The sequence below is a fragment of the Kwoniella shandongensis genome, chromosome 8, assembly GCF_008629635.2.
Source record: "Kwoniella shandongensis chromosome 8, complete sequence".
NCBI lineage: Eukaryota > Fungi > Basidiomycota > Tremellomycetes > Tremellales > Cryptococcaceae > Kwoniella > Kwoniella shandongensis.
The window spans coordinates 1,217,892-1,236,193 of record NC_089294.1 but is presented as its reverse complement, the minus strand read 5'-3'; the positions used below and the strand labels follow the sequence as shown (position 1 = coordinate 1,236,193).

The following is an 18,302-nucleotide window of genomic DNA, read 5'->3' as shown; positions in this document are numbered from 1 at the left end:
TGGAGGAGTGGGTTTTACACTATTTAGATGATTTCGGTTCTGGACATTTATAATGATGGATTACAGACGTATGCAATACAGTGAATGCGTGTGTTTTGAGCGAGTTTTACATCCACTCAGGATCGCAGCTGATTGCCTCAGCTTAGTTAAGGTCTTCCATTGAGTTTCGTAGGACGCAGAACAGGACGCGAAGCCCAGTTGACAGTTGTAGCGCTAATACAGGTATGTACAGTAAATGTTGCATAAATGAAAGTGTTCCCTTCTTGTCTACCTCGAAATAATGATCACAGCCCTTCTCATCTCCCTATTGCCATTTCATTCCATTTCACGACAGAACAAACGTCTTCTCTTGATCTGGAGATTCCAGATCTCCTTTCTCTGCCAAAGTATGTGTGTTCGCAAATGGAGCGTGAGAATCAAACGCTTCTTTTCCAGCAGTACTTCCTCCATCAGACTGTGATTGAGATTCAAATCCAATCAGCTCTGGTCGTTCAGTGATGAGATATACATATCCACAGTCGGTATCACTCACGTGGACATAGGTTTCGGTGGTTATTGATACACCACCTCCTTTTGTCAAACGACTACTGCTACAGCCTGAACCGCCACTTCCCTATAATACCCAAACGACGACGAAGTCAGCACAAGGTGTAGCTCAACGGACTGGTACAGAGGTGATGGGCACGTACCGAAGCAACTACATAAGTAGTCTTGTTCTCTCGCATACTTTCTCTCGAGTTGAGAATGGCGAGACAACCCGTCAAGTAGACTTTGGGGTGGATGATGCTGAATCGAGAGAGTCAGTTCGCAAGTCAGAGAGATACAAAGATAGACAGGGACACTTACGCAATGAATTGGACTATACTGGTCATGGAAGAACTAGCGAATTGAGTGAAGAAGAGAAGTGCTCTGCGAGGGATATAGTCTATCAGTATACGGTGCTATCTTCCAGACCAGACCATTCATCACTCACACTATCGTTGGTGGGACTTGAGCCTCGAGGGAGATCCTGAAGCGTAACAAGACGTCAATATCTGTCTACAAGGTATAGTTCCAACCGACGCCACACAAACTTACCTCATGAGCTTACGAACAAGTACGTCGGTATGCTCGTAGCCCGATCGAGAGCGATAGAGACCGAACATGATAGAGGAGGTGATGAGGATATCGGCGCAAATACAGGCTCCAGGCTGCAGGGCAGAGACACGAGTTTAGTTAGGCCTCGATCATCACAGAAGCAATCGATGACTCACCCATAGGTAGAAGAAGATCTTGGTAATCTGCGAAGTCGAGCATGATCAGGACTTTCCTCATATGAAGTGACGGAACCAGGAAGGAAACGTACCTGGTCGAACTCGGCCATGTGTTTCGTACGAGCTAAGATGGTGTACCCCACTGATCCGGTTACGGAGCAGCAACTGCAAGTCATGACATTGATCAGTGTTCTGCTCGATGTCCTTGTTGCGGCTGACTCCACTCACAGACATATACCGATGGCGACGAGGATGAAATAGTTTCGCTTATTGATCCTCCATGCTCTCTCAGCGTAGAATGCCTAGTATCAACGGAGTGGGTTTGGTAAGCCAGACTGTTCACCACGATGAAACAAAGCGAAACCGGTGTACTCACCTGCACACTGATCTTGGTCAATGGATCCAATACACCGTACCATGCGATCCAGTCGCATGATGTGAATTGTTCGTACAAACCATAGTTGTAAACGAACATATGCATCGATGTCGCCCATGTACTATGAGTGCATCATACGTCAGTATTGGTCGCTTGCACATGCATGAGATTGATGGTGTGGTAGTGAAACACTTACAAGATTGTACCAGCTACTGCACCCAGACATGCGAGGTACTAATTGCGACACCCCAGTAAATTAGCCACAAAGTTCACAAGAAGTGAAACACGACTTTGACTCACCAGTAGAAATCTGACATGGGTAGCTTCTTTCGCGTGATGTCCACAATAATGGATGAATTGATGGACACATACGCCCAGTAATAGCGAATCGACCGCGAGTCTGTACATGTATATGTGACCTATCAGCTTCTACTTTTGCTGTCTGCGTTTAGATGCCTCGCAACGCAACCTACCCGAGTAACAATGGACCGAGATGAGAACCCAAATTCGATGTCACTTCAATCATTGCCATCTGCTCAACAGTTGACATAGTGCCGTGGTCCATCTTGTTTAGTATAGCGTATATCGTTTGTGTGTACGAAAAGGAAAGTGTGTAGTTCACAATCTACCCCGAAGGACTAGTCAGGAGAATGGGAAAAGATGTACCATCCAACCATTTCTTGATCTGCCTAGGTATATAAGTACGATCTGTGGAGTGTGGAGAAGCTCTTTCGGACTGGACTGAATTGGAGCATAAAGGATAAACCGGTCCTCTCATTAGCTTCCAGCTTCCAGACACAGACAGGCCCATGAACGATTCAAGGTTTCACACTCATTCTGTTTTTCCAGGCAGGTTACTGACCGCAGGCAGGTACAATAACCAGGAAAGATGTAAGTTGTCAATCAGGCACCGAGAAACAAAAGGATCTGGGAAAGCTTAATCTCATTACGGGGCAAGAGCCGCAGCCCGTGCAATAATAGGATAGTCAGAGATTTTGTCCAGTGGCTGAGCATGCTCATTATTGTGAGAAAGAAATATCGATTGATTGATACTCAAGTAGGAAGTAATACGTATTATCAGACGCCTTGGTGGCGTCCACACGGGCAACTTCTCGAAGATCCATAAGCATAAGTAGTCTTGACAGCTGACTTTTCATATCAATGACCTCTTTCGTCTTTGTTTCTGCTGGCAGGTGGAGCGAAACAGACCATATTTGGCCTGACATTCTTCCAATACGAAACACGAAAGTATACAGTACAGCCGAGAATCCAATCCTCGTAATGATGATATCGTACCGGTACAGGTACCGCACATAATAGGTGAAGCAATGTAATTTGTACCTTGGCTTTTACCAGATCATCAGATTGTAGAGGAACGAGGGGGTTGGGGATTGGTTTAGGGAGACGTTTCATCACTGGTGGAATCTGGAAATCGATTTTGATGGTATGCCTTTCATCGTTATCAGGAAGCGGTAAATTCGAGAACAGGAACCATGTACTGCACCGAGAGTTACTCGGTACTCGGAAAGTGGGGATTTAGAGTGGTGAGTGTGATATCATAAAGGAAGAGGGGGAATAAGGCCCCGACCGGGACGAGATCAAGACTGGATGAAAATGTCAGGCCGGGATACTCGTACACTCGCATGCTTCTGCCATGCGTCCATGTTGCTCTGCCATCTCACCAATCATCCTAATAGTATGCATCGTTCTTCATTCATACTGCCGGGGGTTAGGGACATCAAGAGTTCTCTAAGAAGCAGCTTACGTAATCGCTCAGATCAAACGTCACTCGTTTGAAGCCGTACGTTGCACATAACAACAGCTATTCTTGCAACTTCTGCCTACCTACAACTTTATATTGTAAAACGCAGCGACTTCAATCAATCAGCACTATGTCATCTTCCGGGGTCGTGTCAAAAAAGCTCAAGTTCAAGGGTGAGAAGTCGAAGAAGAAGAAGAGGTCTCACCATCATTCGAGTGGTGGTGGAGCTGGTGCTGGTGGAGACGAAGATGAGTTGGCTGCGATGGTAGCTGCTGATCCGAGAGGTGAGTGAGGTCGTGCCTCAATATAGCTGAAGGAGAAGGGGCGCCCTCTAGGCCAGGGATAGAGAATCTGTGTCGTGCTGATACTTCGTTTCGTTCCTTCACATCCAGGATGGATGTTTCCCGAAGATGTGATGGAGATTTCAGGACCGGCATTTATCCTTCTCCCAACGGAACCGCTCACCTGCTTGGCTGTGAGTATGGCATTTTCCCAAACCTCATGTTGGAGCAGCCGTGGATATAGGAAGCTGACTCACGCTCACTGTACACAGTGGGATCCGCAAAGAGAACGAGTTTATGCAGCCCCGGTGGACCTCCCCCAAGTCCCCGAAGGGATGAACGACCTTTCCGAAGCTGAGATCCTGCAGACGATCGAACCGTCAGACGTTCACCATGTTTGGGTGATATCGAGATTATCAGGAAGTGAAGATGTGATGAGTCTAAGGACTAGCACGTGAGTCCAGTGTCTCGGACAAGTCGTGTGTCAGAGGTAATGTGCTAAGAATCTGTATGTATGGGTGTAGCGGCACATTCTTGACTGCTTCACCATCTGGTACTTTAACAGCGACCACACCATCTAGAGGACCACTCGAAGCGTTCATCCCACTTGCGTCTTCTTCAACATCATCATCACCGTCGCTCTTCCCAACTTACGCTATCAAGATCCAACATAACGAGAAATACATCTCAGCCGCTCCACCTTCCGGACCCTCCATCGCTAAAGTGAAAGCAGAACTGAGAGGAGACGCAGATACCGTAGGAGAGTACGAGACGATCAAGATTAAATGTCAGAGAGAGTTCGTGTTCAAAGCTCGATTGGCGAATAGTGAGGCGAAAGGTGGAGATGAGGGGGAAAGCAAGTCGAAGAGAAGGTTGTTGGATGGTGGACCCGCTGAAGGGTCCGTAGAAGATGAATTGAGGAGAAAGTGAGTTCTGAGCAATGCTGCACTATATCGCACGATGTGACGGTGTACTGGTGCTTGGCGTTGATCGCTCGTTCATACTTAGTCGAGAGGCGCAAACGTGGGGAGCAGGACGAGCCGTCGTCTCAGAAAGAGATAGGAAGGATTTAAAGAAAGCTAGAAAAGAGGGAAAACTCGCCGAAGCGATGTTGGATCGACGAGCAGCGCTCAAGAGGTGAGTAGAGGGTCTGTGTGTCTGTGGACTCCCGCTGATGCTGTGACACGTGCAGCGACCGATATGCCAAATAAAGTGACAAAACATGCATGTATACAAATGCGATCAAAATGGTGGCTCCCCCTTTTGCAAGTCCTTATGCGTGTATCCCTTCCCTGCTTTCTCGTGATCTGCAATCACACTGCCGTCCGCCTTGGTACTTCTCATCATATACTTGTAGATCACCAAGCCGTCCAGCCCGACAGGTCCACGAGCGTGTGTCTTGCCCGTACTGATTCCTACTTCTGTTCCTAAACCGTACCTCGTTCCGTCGGCGAATCTCGTTGACGCGTTGACAAAGCAGTTCGCACTATCGAGACCTCTACACCAAGCCGACATGGCAGCTTCGTCCTCTGTCACGATGGAATCGGTGTGATGCGAAGAATGAGAGTTGATATGTCGGATCGCCTCAGCAACAGATGAGACGGTCTTCACGGCGAGAGTAGGACCGAGGAATTCTGTAGAGTAGTCCGATTCCGAGGAGGCTGTGACGAACTGTGCCGCCTGAGGGAGGTTTTGTAAAGGGGCCAGAGTGGCGGTATCGCACCGGAGACAGACGTTGACGTCCATGAGGGCGGAGGCGACTTTTGGCCAAAGAGTGTTGATAAGAGATTCGTGGACAAGGAGTGTTTCAGCGGAGTTACAAGCTGCCATGTAGTCGGTCTGCGATGTAAATGGGTCAGCATATTCAGCCTCAGCCCAGACGCAACAAACTAGCGCACCTTCGACTCTACGACTACTCTCACGGCCTTTTCTTCCACCGCGCTCTCGTCGAGATAGACAGCACAGATACCATCCGCATGACCCATCACCGGTATTCTTGTTGAGTTTTGGATACTCTTCACTAGCTCATTCCCACCTCGAGGCATCACGAGGTCGATATATCTATCTTGGGCGAGGAGGGACGATATTTCCGAACGGGTAGAAACGGATTGGATGAACGTGCTGGGAATAGATGTTTTGGACAAGGCTGTAGCGATGAGGGAGGAGAGGAGAGTAGCGGTGTGTATTGATTCTTTGCCGCCCTTCAAGATCGCAGCGTTACCTGATAGCGAAGTTTGGTCATAAGCACTGGCGTAGCCTGAAGACAGGGAGTGGAATATGATGCTGTACTCACCTGACTTGATTGCCAACGCAGCGATGTTCACTACGACCTCGGGTCTCGCCTCGAAGATGACCAATAACACACCAATAGGACATGTCACTCGATGGAGTTCCAATCCAGGTCCAATCTCCTTGGCGAAAGTGACCAAACCCGTTGGCGCAGGCAGCGCCGCAACGTCCGAGATACCTTGGAGCATAGCTTCGAATTTCCCAGGTCGAGAGAGGTCTAATCGTGATACGAGAGAAGTAGATAATTGTCCAGTTGCAGCGAGCGATTCAGCAGCCTACCACCCTGTCGTCAGCACTGATTACAAACAGTCTTGAGTGTTCACACACCTCCATGTCCTTCTTGTTCGCAACTATGACCTCTTCCTTGGCCGCCTCCAACGTATCTCGAATCGCTTTCAACGCAACATCCCGCTCAGAGGTAGCGACGAGTTGTGATTCTTCGAACGCTCGTCGAGCTGCACGAGCGATTGACTCGGCATTGCCAATCGAACTGGAGCTTGATGGGTCGGACATCTTACGGTACGGTATGGTGTAGCGAGATTGTAGCAGTAGGAAGTAAGATGTAGATTACAAGGTAACTTGGGTGCCGAGTCGGTGACTTTTCCGCTCGTGATTGATTCCGTTCACAGGTAGGCGTGCCTGTCCTCCACCTCTTGCTGAACCGTCAATATATCTTGGTCACTCCTGGTGGCATCGAGCGATATCATGCAGTCCTTGTCCAGGGCCCGAAAATCAATGAGACTGTGTAGCTGTTCATGAGAGGGCTGAGCAGCATCCTCAGCCGCTGATGAGCTCTGGATACCAATCATTATCCGTGATTTTGGAGTATTTGGACTGACCCCTCGAAAGGCCAGCGTTGGGCGTGTGTCAATTGCAATGAAGCGGTACATCGCTTCCAGTTGATTGCACCTAGTGACAGCTCTGTTATACTGCACTCGGATTCTTTCACTCAAATGGGCCACAACATCGATCTGATGACGACTACTACTACCACTGCTGTCAAAAGCATGTTATGCCTCCGCTTTGCATCATTACCGACTTGGATAACATATCATGTCATGTCAGACCGAATGTGTCGTGCAAGGCGGCCGAAACTGTAATTGACGGAACGAATCGAAATAAACTACCGAATCGGGTAAAAGATATATTTCAACTGAAAAACATTCCTCGGTCAGTGACAAAGTTCGGTGATGGGTGATGGGGGGTTGGGGTTGGTAGATTGACGCACGGGGATTGCGCGGGCTCGAGTGGCGTCCGCCGTCGGTACACCGTAGAGAGACAGCTTTGTTATTGCTAATTGCCTAATTGCTGCCGATGCGACATTCACACTCACCATCCGATGCTAGCATAATCGAGGTACAGTAGCTTGCTTACTCATGGGGACGGCATTGAATTGAACAGACCTGCCTTTGACAATACATCCACGATAACAGACTCCTTTTAGTATAGTTCACTCGCAATACATCACAAGACCTGCGGCGATCATTGAATCCGGGCATTACGACGAAAACAAAATCACCTGTGCACATACCGGCAGAGAGACAACATCATCCCATCTCGGCATACGCGGTCATCATCCATCATTCAACTTTCAACTATTTTCGTGAATCGCAGCTTCCATTCCAACATGCCTCCTTCCACTCCAGGCACCAGCGGTAGCAGTACATGGAAGACCGTAATGTCCACGTCGCCGGTGCAAAGCGGTCTGTTTGAAGGGTGAGTGTCAGTGCTTCTCGGCTACGAGGCGCCTTGACATTTTTGTGATGATCAGGGCGTAATGTCGGCTGTTGAAGGACTGCTGTCAGATTGGTATCGCTAATCAAGTTTGTTCTCCCTTCCTTTAACACTTCGGTCTTGACACACGACCTATCCCCGTCGTCCTCTTTGACCGTCTACACACCACCACTCCTTTGTCCTAACCCCTTCGTCGCCTCGACCACCCATCGGCATGTCTCTCTTTGGTTTGGAACGATAACCAGCAGCACCCAACCCTCGGCAGCATCATCATCGGCCGCTTCTTCATCATCGCCAATCACTACCCCTACTCCATCGAATCGACCCCGACGTCTTATGCGATCCCGTACTTCCACCTTCACCTCCAACTACACCCCTCCCCTCGCTCCTGTCATGTCTCGTGAGAACTCCGAGGAGGATCTGCATCATACCACGACCAGCGACCGTAGACCGATGGGAGATGCTGCGGATGTTGTAGCGCAACTATCGCAATCCCTCCAAGCTGGACCTTCACGAATGCAAGGGTTGCAACAACCTACTCACCCTACTCGACGTGCCTCCAAGTCGATTTCGGGTAGTAGACCGTCCCTCCTGACTCCGTCCACCAAACGCACACAGTCATACTACACTCCTCAGATCAAACCTCAAGCTACACTTCCATTACCACCATCTCCTGTCTCTCCAGAGGTCGACACGAGTAACATGCTGAAACGGCGGACATCTACCCCAGCGATCTATCGGCGTTTCACCGTTTCAGAGGAGAAGAAGGAGGACGAACCGCAATCTGAACTACTCTCTACAAACGGAAAGGGTAAAGGCAAGGCGGTCGAGTCTCGTGCGCGATCAACATCCACAAGTGTGGTCATCCCTCAAGATTCCCAGCTGACCGAAAACTCTACCTACACATTTCCACCACGTCCAATACCCCAATCGGCTCCCCTCCGATCCACTCCTTCCTTCCAACAATCGTCCATCGAGATCCGTCAAGAACCCTGGAACGGCATGGTGGTGACGCCGGCGTCTCCTGACCTCCTTGCTGAACCAGACCTCAAACCTTCGTCCATGCTCACATCCGCATACAATGTGGGAGAATCCTCCATCCTACGCTTGGTCAACTGGGCACGACCGCGTCGACATCAACAATACGTCTCGTTGAGGAGAGGTTCGGACGAGGACTCGGAGAAGGGTCTCAATGGTTCTGACGAAGATGAGACGAGCGACACTCGGGATAGCGAAGAGAGCTTGAGGAAGGGAGGGAAGTATTGGGGGATTTGGGGATCAGCCGGAGATCCAGAGGAAGAAGCGAACAATTACTTTTCTCTCCCATCTACACCGCCCGAAGATCGTGGCTATACCGAGTACGAACTCGCGCTGGACTCTGATGGCTCATTCCCAACAAGTTTGCCTACGCCAGCTCTTTCTACCAAATCCCTTTCCCGAGGCAATTCGAAGAGGGATAAAATTCGGCGTGCTCTTCGGAGGTCTGCGGCACGGGAGGATAGTCAGAATGGATGGTTGTCCACTGTGGTGAATCTCTGGAGTGGATCAGGCTCAGGCAAAACCGGAGAGGTTTTGCGAGAACTCGGCTGGACTGTTGGAGCGTTGGTCATTACCTTTTTCGTCTCTGCCGCTTTGGTCTTGTGGCTTATCCAAGGCATGCCAATGTGAGTTGCGTCTTCTGTACTTACACATGAACCCCGCTGACTCCCACCCAGTACAACTCTCAAACACTTCCCGCAATCCACCACAGACCTCCAGCTTCTTTCCGCCGAAATCCGGTCGTACATGGCTGCAAGCGATTATGGATGGTGGCATACAATCGTTGTACTTACATTCGTTGGATGCTGGAAGCATGCCTGGAGTGTGCCTGGCGCGGTCATTCTCGTGAGTACGAAATAATCCAGAGAAAGTTTCATTCGATTGTGATGCTGACAGACTCTTCAGAACATCCTCGTTGGCTCGCTACTTGACCCCATGCCCGCGCTCGCTCTGCTCACCATCATCACTGCGTCCGGGTCGCTTGGCGCATATTCCCTTTCACGACCTCTCGCCCCACTTATCGCCGTGCTCTTCCCCAAACCTCTGGCCCTCGTACGAGCTGCCCTTGTCCCTGACTCCGTGCCAGCGCCCGAATTAGCTCGCCAGATAGACGGGGAAACCATCACCCCGATCCAGGCATCATCTGACCCTTCCGCCGAGACCATTGGCGGTCCAACAGAGGCAGCTACTGTTTGGAGACGACTTCTCATCATGCGAGCGATGGGTTTCGTGCCATGGAGCGGTATGAATGTAGCTTGTGGGGTCGTAGGAGTGGACTGGAGGACTTTCTGGCTTACGACTGCGGCTGGAAGCGCCAGTTGGAGTTATGTCACTGCATCGGTCGGACACATCCTCGCTCGACTCAAGGTACCTACGGCAGCTCTCGCCGCAGCTTCAGTCACCGATGACGCTTCTCAACTTCACGGAGAAAGTCTTACCAGTCTGCTTCGAGACCCTGTCCTCATCTTCAAGCTCGTCTTCTTGTCCGCTCTCACCCTTATCCCGGTGATTCTCAAACGCCGATCATCACCACGTTCTTCAGCCGAACCCCTTGTCGCTCCCCTCGCAAACTCCTCTTACGAATTGCACGAAATTTCTCATCCGGGCAACCCTACGGTCTCGGCATTACGGCTATCGGGCATCGACTCGAGTGCCCCTCCCATGTCTCCTCTCAGTCAGAGTCTGGCGCAATTCACACCCACTCCCAGGGCGTTTGATCTGCTCAGCTTTGGAAGAGTTGCAATGAGACAGAGTAGTAGAGCAGTGTTCAGTGGTTTGAAAAGCGCAGTAGGCAGTGTGAGCCGAGTCGCGCGGAGTGTAGCATAAACCCTCTTAGGGGTTGTTCATGATCACGATTATAATGAAAGCCATAGACTGCATTGTATGTATCTGTGCTTGCTTCTGTGTCCGGTACATTGCTCGTAGTAAATATCTCTTGTAGTCACCATGTAAACCGTATGGAAATGCATCTCGAGTGCCACATTCGGAGTTTGACTGTATTCCGGGCATTGCCAGGGGTCACTGCGCGCTTCATCATCATCAGCTCACTGTAATGCTCTAATGACCGGTCAAGTACTCGCTCATTACATCCACTTTGTTCTTTGTCTGTAAACCTCTTTTCGATCCGTCACTACGACTAATATATCGATCAACAACAGACTACAACATGGAAGACGACAGGGAAATGCGAGTCGACGAAGCTGTCATTCCTGAGAACGGGAATGGAGATAGAAGTGGGTGTTTTTTGGATTGTTGGATTGTTGGATTGGATTAGATTGGTAGCCCGAGTTGTTGGGCAGGCAGGACAAAGGAGTTGAGACCCCCACCCACCCACCCAATGTCCTTTGTTTGGTGTGATGGTCGGTCATCACGCCGGATGCTTAGTGCTGGACGGCGACCGCGATGCTATCGCGATGCGATGCGATGCGATGTTCTTCGACGGTTGGATGAGATGAGATACAGAAAGAGATTATGGATGGAGGAGCTGATTAATGGATAACTCTGGAATAGACTCTAGGAGGGACGATGGAAGAGAGAGAAGCAGAAGCAGAGATAGGTATCGACGTGATCGAGACGATGATAGGTATCGAAGTGTGAGTGTTGTCGATGTACCCATAACCGCTGTGAATGAATGACAGCTGATGTCATGTTACGCGCGTGTGTGTGACGTTTTAGTCTCGACGACGATCTCATTCTCGATCACCATCTAGATCTAGATCACCTCACCGACATAGACGACACCATTCGTCTTCGCGATCACGTTCTCGTTCTAGGGACAGACATCACCATCGATCTTCTCACCGAGACGACCGGGATCGGGACAGCAGACGAGATGATCGCCGAGACGATCGTTACCCCGTTCCTCGAGGAGGTGGTGGTTTCAGAGGAGGTAGAGGTGGTCCTCCAGGTCTCTATGGATCGAGAGGAGGAGGAAGATTCGGTTCGGGAGCACCCAGAGCGGACGGGGAGAAATCCGTTGGAGGTCCAATGAACGCTAGTCCGGAAGAAGCAGAAGCTCATGCAAAAGTCAGCAAGAGAGAGAACAGACTTTATGTGGGAAATTTGGCCTACGATGTCAACTATAAGGATTTGGAGAAGTTCATGAGCGGAGGTGAGTGGCATTTGTGCTTCGTCGTGGGATCTGGATCAGATGGAGCAATCGGTTCGGGATGGAGGAACCCTTGAGTCAGCTGTGTCGGACAGAGGCCAGCCAGGCTGGATTAAGGAGGTTGACTGGCACGTCAACCGGCCTCCGGACCTGTCTCGGTAGTTGCAGCCGAGGAATTCAGAGTTGCCGGCCATGGTCCACTCCCCCACGATCTGATACTACCTCTAATCACACCCACGTCGCTTGTATATGGGTCGGAGCAACACTGACGATGAACAACCAGGTGGCGGTCACGTCGTCTTCTCAGAGGTCCTTACTACCCCCGCTGGACAGTCTAAGGGTTGCGGGTGAGTCGCCAGACTACAGTCTTTGTCGTTACAAACTAATTCGCCATAATCAGTATCGTGGAGTTCGGATCTCAAGAGGAGGCTCAAACTGCCAAGGCTAGTTTGTCCGACAAGACTTTCTTCGGTCGACCCGTCTTCATCCGAGAGGTGAGTCATGCCTTCGAACAATCTGCAAGACAGTTCTCACTCTTGATTCCAGGACCGAGAAGAGACCGCTAGGTTCGGTGCTCCTCCCATTCCCGGCAAGATCGGCATGGCTATGGGTGAAGCTCGATCTTTCCTTGGAAACCAGGCCCCTGTTCCTCCTGTGAACAACAGGAACATCTTTGTCGGAAACGTGAGTCGATCGTTGAGAAACACAGGGCTGCCTGCTAATTGACCGTATAGCTCCCCCTCCAAGCCTCCTGGCAAGACCTGAAAGACCTGATGCGTCAATCTGGAGAAGTTATCCGGGCTGACATCGGAATGCACATGGACGGCACGCCGAAGGGTAACGGAACTGTGGTGTTTGTGAACCCGGACGATGCCCGGGCTGCTATCGGTGAGTATCTCCCGACCTTTGGTAAGGACAGTCGCTAAACCCTCCGCAGAGATGTTCAACGGCTTCGACTGGTTCGGCAGCATTCTTGAGGTCCGAGAGGTGAGCTGGTTGTGCAGTTTTGACCTACGAGGCAAATACTGATTGACCACAGGATCGTTTCGCGACTGGTGGCTTCCGCGGCCGAGGTGGTTTCGCGCGAGGTGGATTTGCTCCTCGAGGCGCATTCGGCTTCCGAGGCGGTTTCCGAGGTGGATTTATGGGCGCTCCCGGATTCGGTGGCGGTATGGGTCTCGGCCGAGGTGGATTTGCCGGTGGTATCGCCCGAGGTGGTATGCATGGCGGCGCGATGGGTGCTCCAGGTGGACGAAACTTCACCAACGACCTGTACGCCGACTACAACGGTCCTGAAGGTTCCGCCGAGGGTGCCATGGCTGTGGATGGTGGCGTTTCGTCAGGTCTCCAACCGGAGCCTGCGGAGCCCAACCAGCAAATCCTCGTCCGAAATGTGAGCCGCTGGTCCAATCTCTGTTTGTGTGTATCGCTGACATTTTGGCTTAGCTTCCCTGGTCTACATCCAACGAAGATCTCGTTGAGCTCTTTGAGACCGTCGGCAACGTCGTTCTCGCCGAGATTCTGTTCGAAGCTGGTCGATCAAAGGGTGAAGGTATCGTCCAATTCACTGAGACCGCAGAGGGTCAAGTAGCCAGCGAGAAGTTCATGGGTTACGTTTACGGTGGCCGACCCCTTGGTGAGTATGCCGCCTCATTTACAAACGGTCACATACTGATGGTTGTGTCGTAGACGTCCAATTCAACCCCCGATGGCACGAGTTCTCTCCCTCGGCTATCAAGGGTGGCCAGGTGCCTCCTGCTTAGGAACGAGGTGTAAGGTGCAGAATGTTATGTAGTGGTAGAGACTATCAAAAAGAAATATGCAGATATGTGATCGTCTTGAGAATTGGAATCATTGCTGAATTCGTCTTGAGCACAGAAGCGGGATGCAGATCATCCTCCAATGTATTCTCGGGGGTGTGGTGACGGTATCATTCTCTCTCGAAGCGTTCTCGGATCTCTCGGTGATGATCGGTGTACTGTGGATAGAGCTCGGTGTTCGGTTCAAGTGGAGGTGGAGGAAAGTCAGAGAGCGACGACTCGCAAGTTGACATTTACTTGTATCATCGTTGTGTATAAATCATCTCAGTTGTATCGTTTTGGTCATAATACCTGATCGTCAGCAACAAGCAAACATGATCCCTCGTCCAGCCAGTCTTCGACTAGGCCTTCGCCTCCGACCCCAATGTCAAAGGCTCCCTCATTCCTCCCTCTCACATCGTCTTCTCTCCTCTTCGACTTCACCACCTCCTCTCAAACTTGCGATCATAGGTTCTGGTCCTTCAGGCTTCTATACAGCTTCTCGAATCTTATCGACGCTACCTGCTGATACGCCGAATGGTCAGAATGTCGAAGTTCACATGTACGAGAGATTGCCGACGCCGTATGGACTTGTGAGATATGGAGTGGCGCCGGATCATCCAGAGGTCAAGGTGGGTTAGCAGGGGTGATTCGGTATCCTCGTCTGCGTGCTGTAGCGAAGTGGCTACATCCAAAATCCGGTTGTTCCCATAGTCCACCTATCTACTCTCCTGTGGCCAGGGAACGATTCCTGCTCGTCAAACGTGATGAATTGACGTCTGCCCATGAATCATGCTGAACTATCCGTGCTTCTTATAGAACTGCCAACACAAGTTCGACGAACTATCTTCCGACCCCCGCTTCAAATACTTTGGGAACGTCCTTCTCTCCTCCCAACCTTCCACTTCACCGTTTTCCCCTTCACCTTCCACCTCACTATCGCCGTACACCTATCCTCACGCGCTTCGAGTGAGCTTCGACGAAATCTTGCCCTATTACTCAACACTAGTCCTAACGTACGGAGCGTCTTTATCGAATCCCCTTTCTTCAGTCCCGGGATCATCGTCATCCTCCACGCCGCTGGAGGGTGTGTTCCCAGCATTGGCTCTTGTGAGCTGGTACAATTCCCATCCGGCATTTGTGGATCTACCTATCGATCTTAGTCAAGTGGAGGAAGTCTCAGTCATCGGACAAGGTAATGTCGCTTTGGACGTGGCTCGAATACTCCTCAAACCAGTTGAGTCATTACGACATACCGATCTCTCGGAACAAGTCTTGGACACTCTATCGAAGAGCAGAGTGAAGAATGTCAGAGTTGTGGGTAGAAGAGGACCTGGTCAAGTTGCTTTTACCACCAAAGAATTTAGAGAGATGTTATCTATCCCAGGAGTGAGGTATGGAGGGATCGGAGACAAAGGTCTGTTGGATGAAGCCAAGGCTCAAGTGGGAAACGAGAGGATGAGGAAGAGATTGTTGGGTCTGATGGATACTACGAGAGAAGAAGGAGATAAGAGTTTCATATTGGATTTCTTGAAAAGTCCAAAAGCGTTCTTACCCTCTCTTACATCCAATGAGAGAGTGGGCGAAGTCGAGTGGAACTTGAATCAATTGCTCAACTCGACACCGATCGATCCGACGGCGATAACACCAACACCGCCTGCGAGTCAAGCACCGTCTACTCCGTCAGGTGGACAGGTGATTGCTCGTCCTACAGGTGAGACGGTACGAGATAGGGCCGAACTTGTGGTGGAAAGTGTGGGGTATAGATCAGAGCCCTTGACAGGGGAAGAAGGGATGACAGAGGGAAGTTGGAAATTGCCCTTTGATAGTGAGAGAGGGAGAGTGAGGAATATCAGTGGACGAGTGGTAGACGAGGATGGTGTGGCGGTGAGTGGCCTTGACTTTCTCCCACAGGTTAGAACTGAGCTGACGGCCATACTGTTCTCCCTGTGTAGGTACCAGGGGTATATGCCGCTGGATGGGCAGCAAGAGGACCTGTTGGCGTCATCGCTTCAACAATGCACGACGCATATTCCCTCTCGTCTTTGATCCTTGACGATCATTTCGCCTCCACGTCCTCCCCATCTTCGACCGCCGCATCGTCCACCTCAGCGTCAATCGCTCTCACGCCAGGACCGATGAACTCGAGCCCCCAACCAGGGGTACCAGATGCCATTCTAAATGCGAAGAGAGATGGTAAGATCGTAGTCGATCTAGAAGGGTGGAGTAGGATTGATGGGGCGGAGAGGGAACGTGCCAAGAGGTTGGGATCAGGTAAGGAGAGGGAGAAGTTTAGAAGAGTAGAAGAGATGTTGAGTGTCTTGGGATAGATCGGACGGGCGGAGCGTGTGATATCATGCTGTGTCGTTGGAACTACAGCCTGGGTGGTCGAGGAACATTATGATAGATTGCAGAACATACAACTCATACTGCGCATCTTGCAGCGCCTCATCTTATAACAACATCATGCATGCGTATATACTCGTATCGATCGTCTAATCTCCAAGGCTAAGTCGTTGGTCATACATTGGTGTCGGCACTTCCCTCAAGAAGTATATATGGTCCGTGATTTGTGTTTGTGCCGCTCTCTCTTTTGCAGTTTTGTGAAACCGATCACCTAAAACGTCTAGACGATTCTGGCGCATCGGCATACCTCTGATCAGGCATCAACAACACCTCGCTATCCGCTTGAGCCATGTTCGAAGTGGGCTTGTCCGAATCGCTCCATCCACTAGTGGAATCGCGACGCATGTTGGGTGGAACTAAGCCTCCATCTGTAGCAGACGACCAGCCGGCATCGTTGTCTCGATATAGTGATTGTCGAGCAAAGTCGGGGGACTAACGAATCGAAAAGATGTCAGTCTAGTATTGTATCTTCCTCGGCAATCAGCTCACAGTATTGGGCGGCAAGGAGAGAAGAGAGTTCTTGGCGTGAGACATAGACATGATCGATTGTCGATAGGCGATCTACATTGAAATTATTAGGTCAGCAATTAGTATGTCAAGGGCGACACCGAAGTCCTCGACCCACCTGTTCGTTGTAATACTGTTCCAACTTGATTTGGTTCTCCTTTCTTGATCGACGATGCATGAGCCATAAACCAGTCATGACACCTCCGATCACTGCGCATGGAGACTCATCAGCGGTGTTGGCACCTGGACAAGGAAGATGGACACTCACGGATCAGAATACCGAGACCGATCAGGACGTATTGCCAAGAGGGAGGATGGACAACCGCATCTGCGGCTTTACCACACTTCGAGTTATCGCAGTTGTACGAAAGACATCTGCGAATGTTTGGTCAGCTCATCGGATCGCGTAGACCAGTCGTAACAGCTGCGACGTACTCCTTGTTACCGCTACACACAGCACCAACCAACTTGCTCTTCATACACTTCAATTCTGTACCGTCACAGTAGAGTCCATTCGCGCAGCTGTGCAGAAGACGAGGCGTCAGCCGACGTCAATCGTCCGACACTTCGAAGGAAGGAGAACTCACTTGTCACGAGACACGATGAAAGCGTATGCGGCACCTTCGTCGTTGTAAGCAGTGTAGGGGGTGTTATCGTTGACACAAGTCTGGCCGAGAGTGACATCCGCCAAGCTGTAGAATGAAGGTTAAGGAAGCGGTCAGCGACTTTTGACTCATCTGGCGAAATTGTCTATTCGACTCACTAGCAAGTGAAGTTGAGACACGCTGTGCCGTTGGTGTTCAAATAACCAGCTAGGTCTTTGTAGTTTGGCGGTCTTTGACACTCGTCTATGAATAGGGTGGAAAGTCAGCAAAGCCTGACATGCGTGTGAGAGCATTGACACGTACCATCTCGATCTTTCTGACATCCTTCGCCGATGGCTACTTGTGGTTTACACTGATCGGCTTCGTCGGGACAGCTACAGGGAGAAAAACTGCGTCAGGATCCTAGTCCGTGAAGCAAGATGATGAGATCGAGATCACTGACAATTGACCTTCGGGACACAAAGGCGGTAATTGATCGTAGAGGTAGTCATTATAGCCAAAGGGGTACTGGGTGACATCGTCAGCCTCAGTCGGGAAGGAGAGTGCTCACTCGCGCTCTGTTACTCACCGTATCTTTTCGACAGCCCTTATACGCGCATGTGGAGTTGTCTGCGCAGTACAACGTCGGATCACAGTCCGTTAGAAGTTGGAAACTGCCCGCATCGAGATGGGCGTTGGATTGGCTGATAAGGTGAAGGTGGTTAGCATGGAGTGGGAATAAAGATATAGTGGTGGTGCTACTGGAAAGTATGAGGATGATGGGATGATGAGAGGTATATAACATACGAGCAGGCTTCGCCGAATTGTGATTTTGCAGAAACCAGTGCTGCGAGACCAAGTGCCGCGACGAGGAACATCGGTCTTGAGGATCCGAGAACCATACTGAGTGGCTAGCGCAGGGAACCAAACTGACAGAGGCGTTGGAGAGTTCGATAGGAGATAGTGTTTGCTAGCAAGTTGTTGTTTGTATGAAGTTTTGCGATATATGTGAAGAATGAACGAGCAGAAGAGGAATATGGATGAATGAACGAATACACAGCCACGTCCAAAAGTAATGCAAAGGATCGACGGAATCAATTTTGGGTAGCAGCGCGTGATCCAATGTGTGAGCTTAGGACGTGAATAGATTGAATCAGAGTGGGG

The 18,302-nt window shown here is 50.4% G+C and overlaps 7 protein-coding genes across 7 annotated transcripts; 4 read left to right on the top strand and 3 right to left on the bottom strand.

Annotated features, from left to right (window-relative positions):
* Positions 1-325: 325 nt before the first annotated feature.
* On the bottom strand, positions 326-2,179 carry CI109_104902 (uncharacterized protein; the record flags this gene model as incomplete). Its single annotated transcript, XM_032007740.1, has 13 exons — positions 326-454; positions 533-613; positions 690-786; positions 847-909; positions 974-1,009; positions 1,078-1,190; positions 1,254-1,280; positions 1,346-1,418; positions 1,482-1,555; positions 1,630-1,750; positions 1,826-1,863; positions 1,930-2,029; positions 2,103-2,179. 13 exons carry the CDS (start codon positions 2,177-2,179, stop codon positions 326-328), a joined length of 1,029 nt encoding a protein of 342 aa, XP_031857997.1.
* Positions 2,180-3,521: 1,342 nt separating this feature from the next.
* CI109_104901 (uncharacterized protein) lies at positions 3,522-4,883 on the top strand (the record flags this gene model as incomplete). Its single annotated transcript, XM_032007739.1, has 6 exons — positions 3,522-3,675; positions 3,784-3,866; positions 3,945-4,126; positions 4,197-4,598; positions 4,681-4,809; positions 4,865-4,883. The coding sequence occupies 6 exons, from the start codon at positions 3,522-3,524 to the stop codon at positions 4,881-4,883; spliced, it is 969 nt and encodes a 322-aa protein (XP_031857996.1).
* Positions 4,884-4,914: 31 nt separating this feature from the next.
* On the bottom strand, positions 4,915-6,474 carry CI109_104900 (glutamate-5-semialdehyde dehydrogenase; the record flags this gene model as incomplete). The annotated part of the gene is made up of 4 exons (XM_032007738.1): positions 4,915-5,511; positions 5,571-5,893; positions 5,966-6,236; positions 6,289-6,474. The coding sequence occupies 4 exons, from the start codon at positions 6,472-6,474 to the stop codon at positions 4,915-4,917; spliced, it is 1,377 nt and encodes a 458-aa protein (XP_031857995.1).
* Positions 6,475-7,588: 1,114 nt separating this feature from the next.
* CI109_104899 (uncharacterized protein) lies at positions 7,589-10,560 on the top strand (the record flags this gene model as incomplete). Its single annotated transcript, XM_065967576.1, has 4 exons — positions 7,589-7,677; positions 7,767-9,359; positions 9,411-9,579; positions 9,640-10,560. The coding sequence occupies 4 exons, from the start codon at positions 7,589-7,591 to the stop codon at positions 10,558-10,560; spliced, it is 2,772 nt and encodes a 923-aa protein (XP_065823648.1).
* Positions 10,561-10,900: 340 nt separating this feature from the next.
* Positions 10,901-13,605, top strand: CI109_104898 (uncharacterized protein; the record flags this gene model as incomplete). Its single annotated transcript, XM_065967575.1, has 12 exons — positions 10,901-10,967; positions 11,245-11,327; positions 11,410-11,623; positions 11,684-11,845; positions 12,126-12,189; positions 12,243-12,336; positions 12,389-12,526; positions 12,577-12,730; positions 12,780-12,829; positions 12,882-13,235; positions 13,289-13,478; positions 13,532-13,605. The coding sequence occupies 12 exons, from the start codon at positions 10,901-10,903 to the stop codon at positions 13,603-13,605; spliced, it is 1,644 nt and encodes a 547-aa protein (XP_065823647.1).
* Positions 13,606-13,976: 371 nt separating this feature from the next.
* Positions 13,977-15,971, top strand: CI109_104897 (uncharacterized protein; the record flags this gene model as incomplete). The annotated part of the gene is made up of 3 exons (XM_032007736.1): positions 13,977-14,273; positions 14,461-15,528; positions 15,597-15,971. 3 exons carry the CDS (start codon positions 13,977-13,979, stop codon positions 15,969-15,971), a joined length of 1,740 nt encoding a protein of 579 aa, XP_031857993.1.
* Positions 15,972-16,254: 283 nt separating this feature from the next.
* On the bottom strand, positions 16,255-18,040 carry CI109_104896 (uncharacterized protein; the record flags this gene model as incomplete). Its single annotated transcript, XM_032007735.1, has 11 exons — positions 16,255-16,479; positions 16,537-16,608; positions 16,673-16,764; positions 16,823-16,929; positions 16,990-17,076; positions 17,142-17,246; positions 17,318-17,402; positions 17,463-17,533; positions 17,602-17,666; positions 17,728-17,842; positions 17,946-18,040. The coding sequence occupies 11 exons, from the start codon at positions 18,038-18,040 to the stop codon at positions 16,255-16,257; spliced, it is 1,119 nt and encodes a 372-aa protein (XP_031857992.1).
* Between the last annotated feature and the right edge of the window lie 262 nt (positions 18,041-18,302).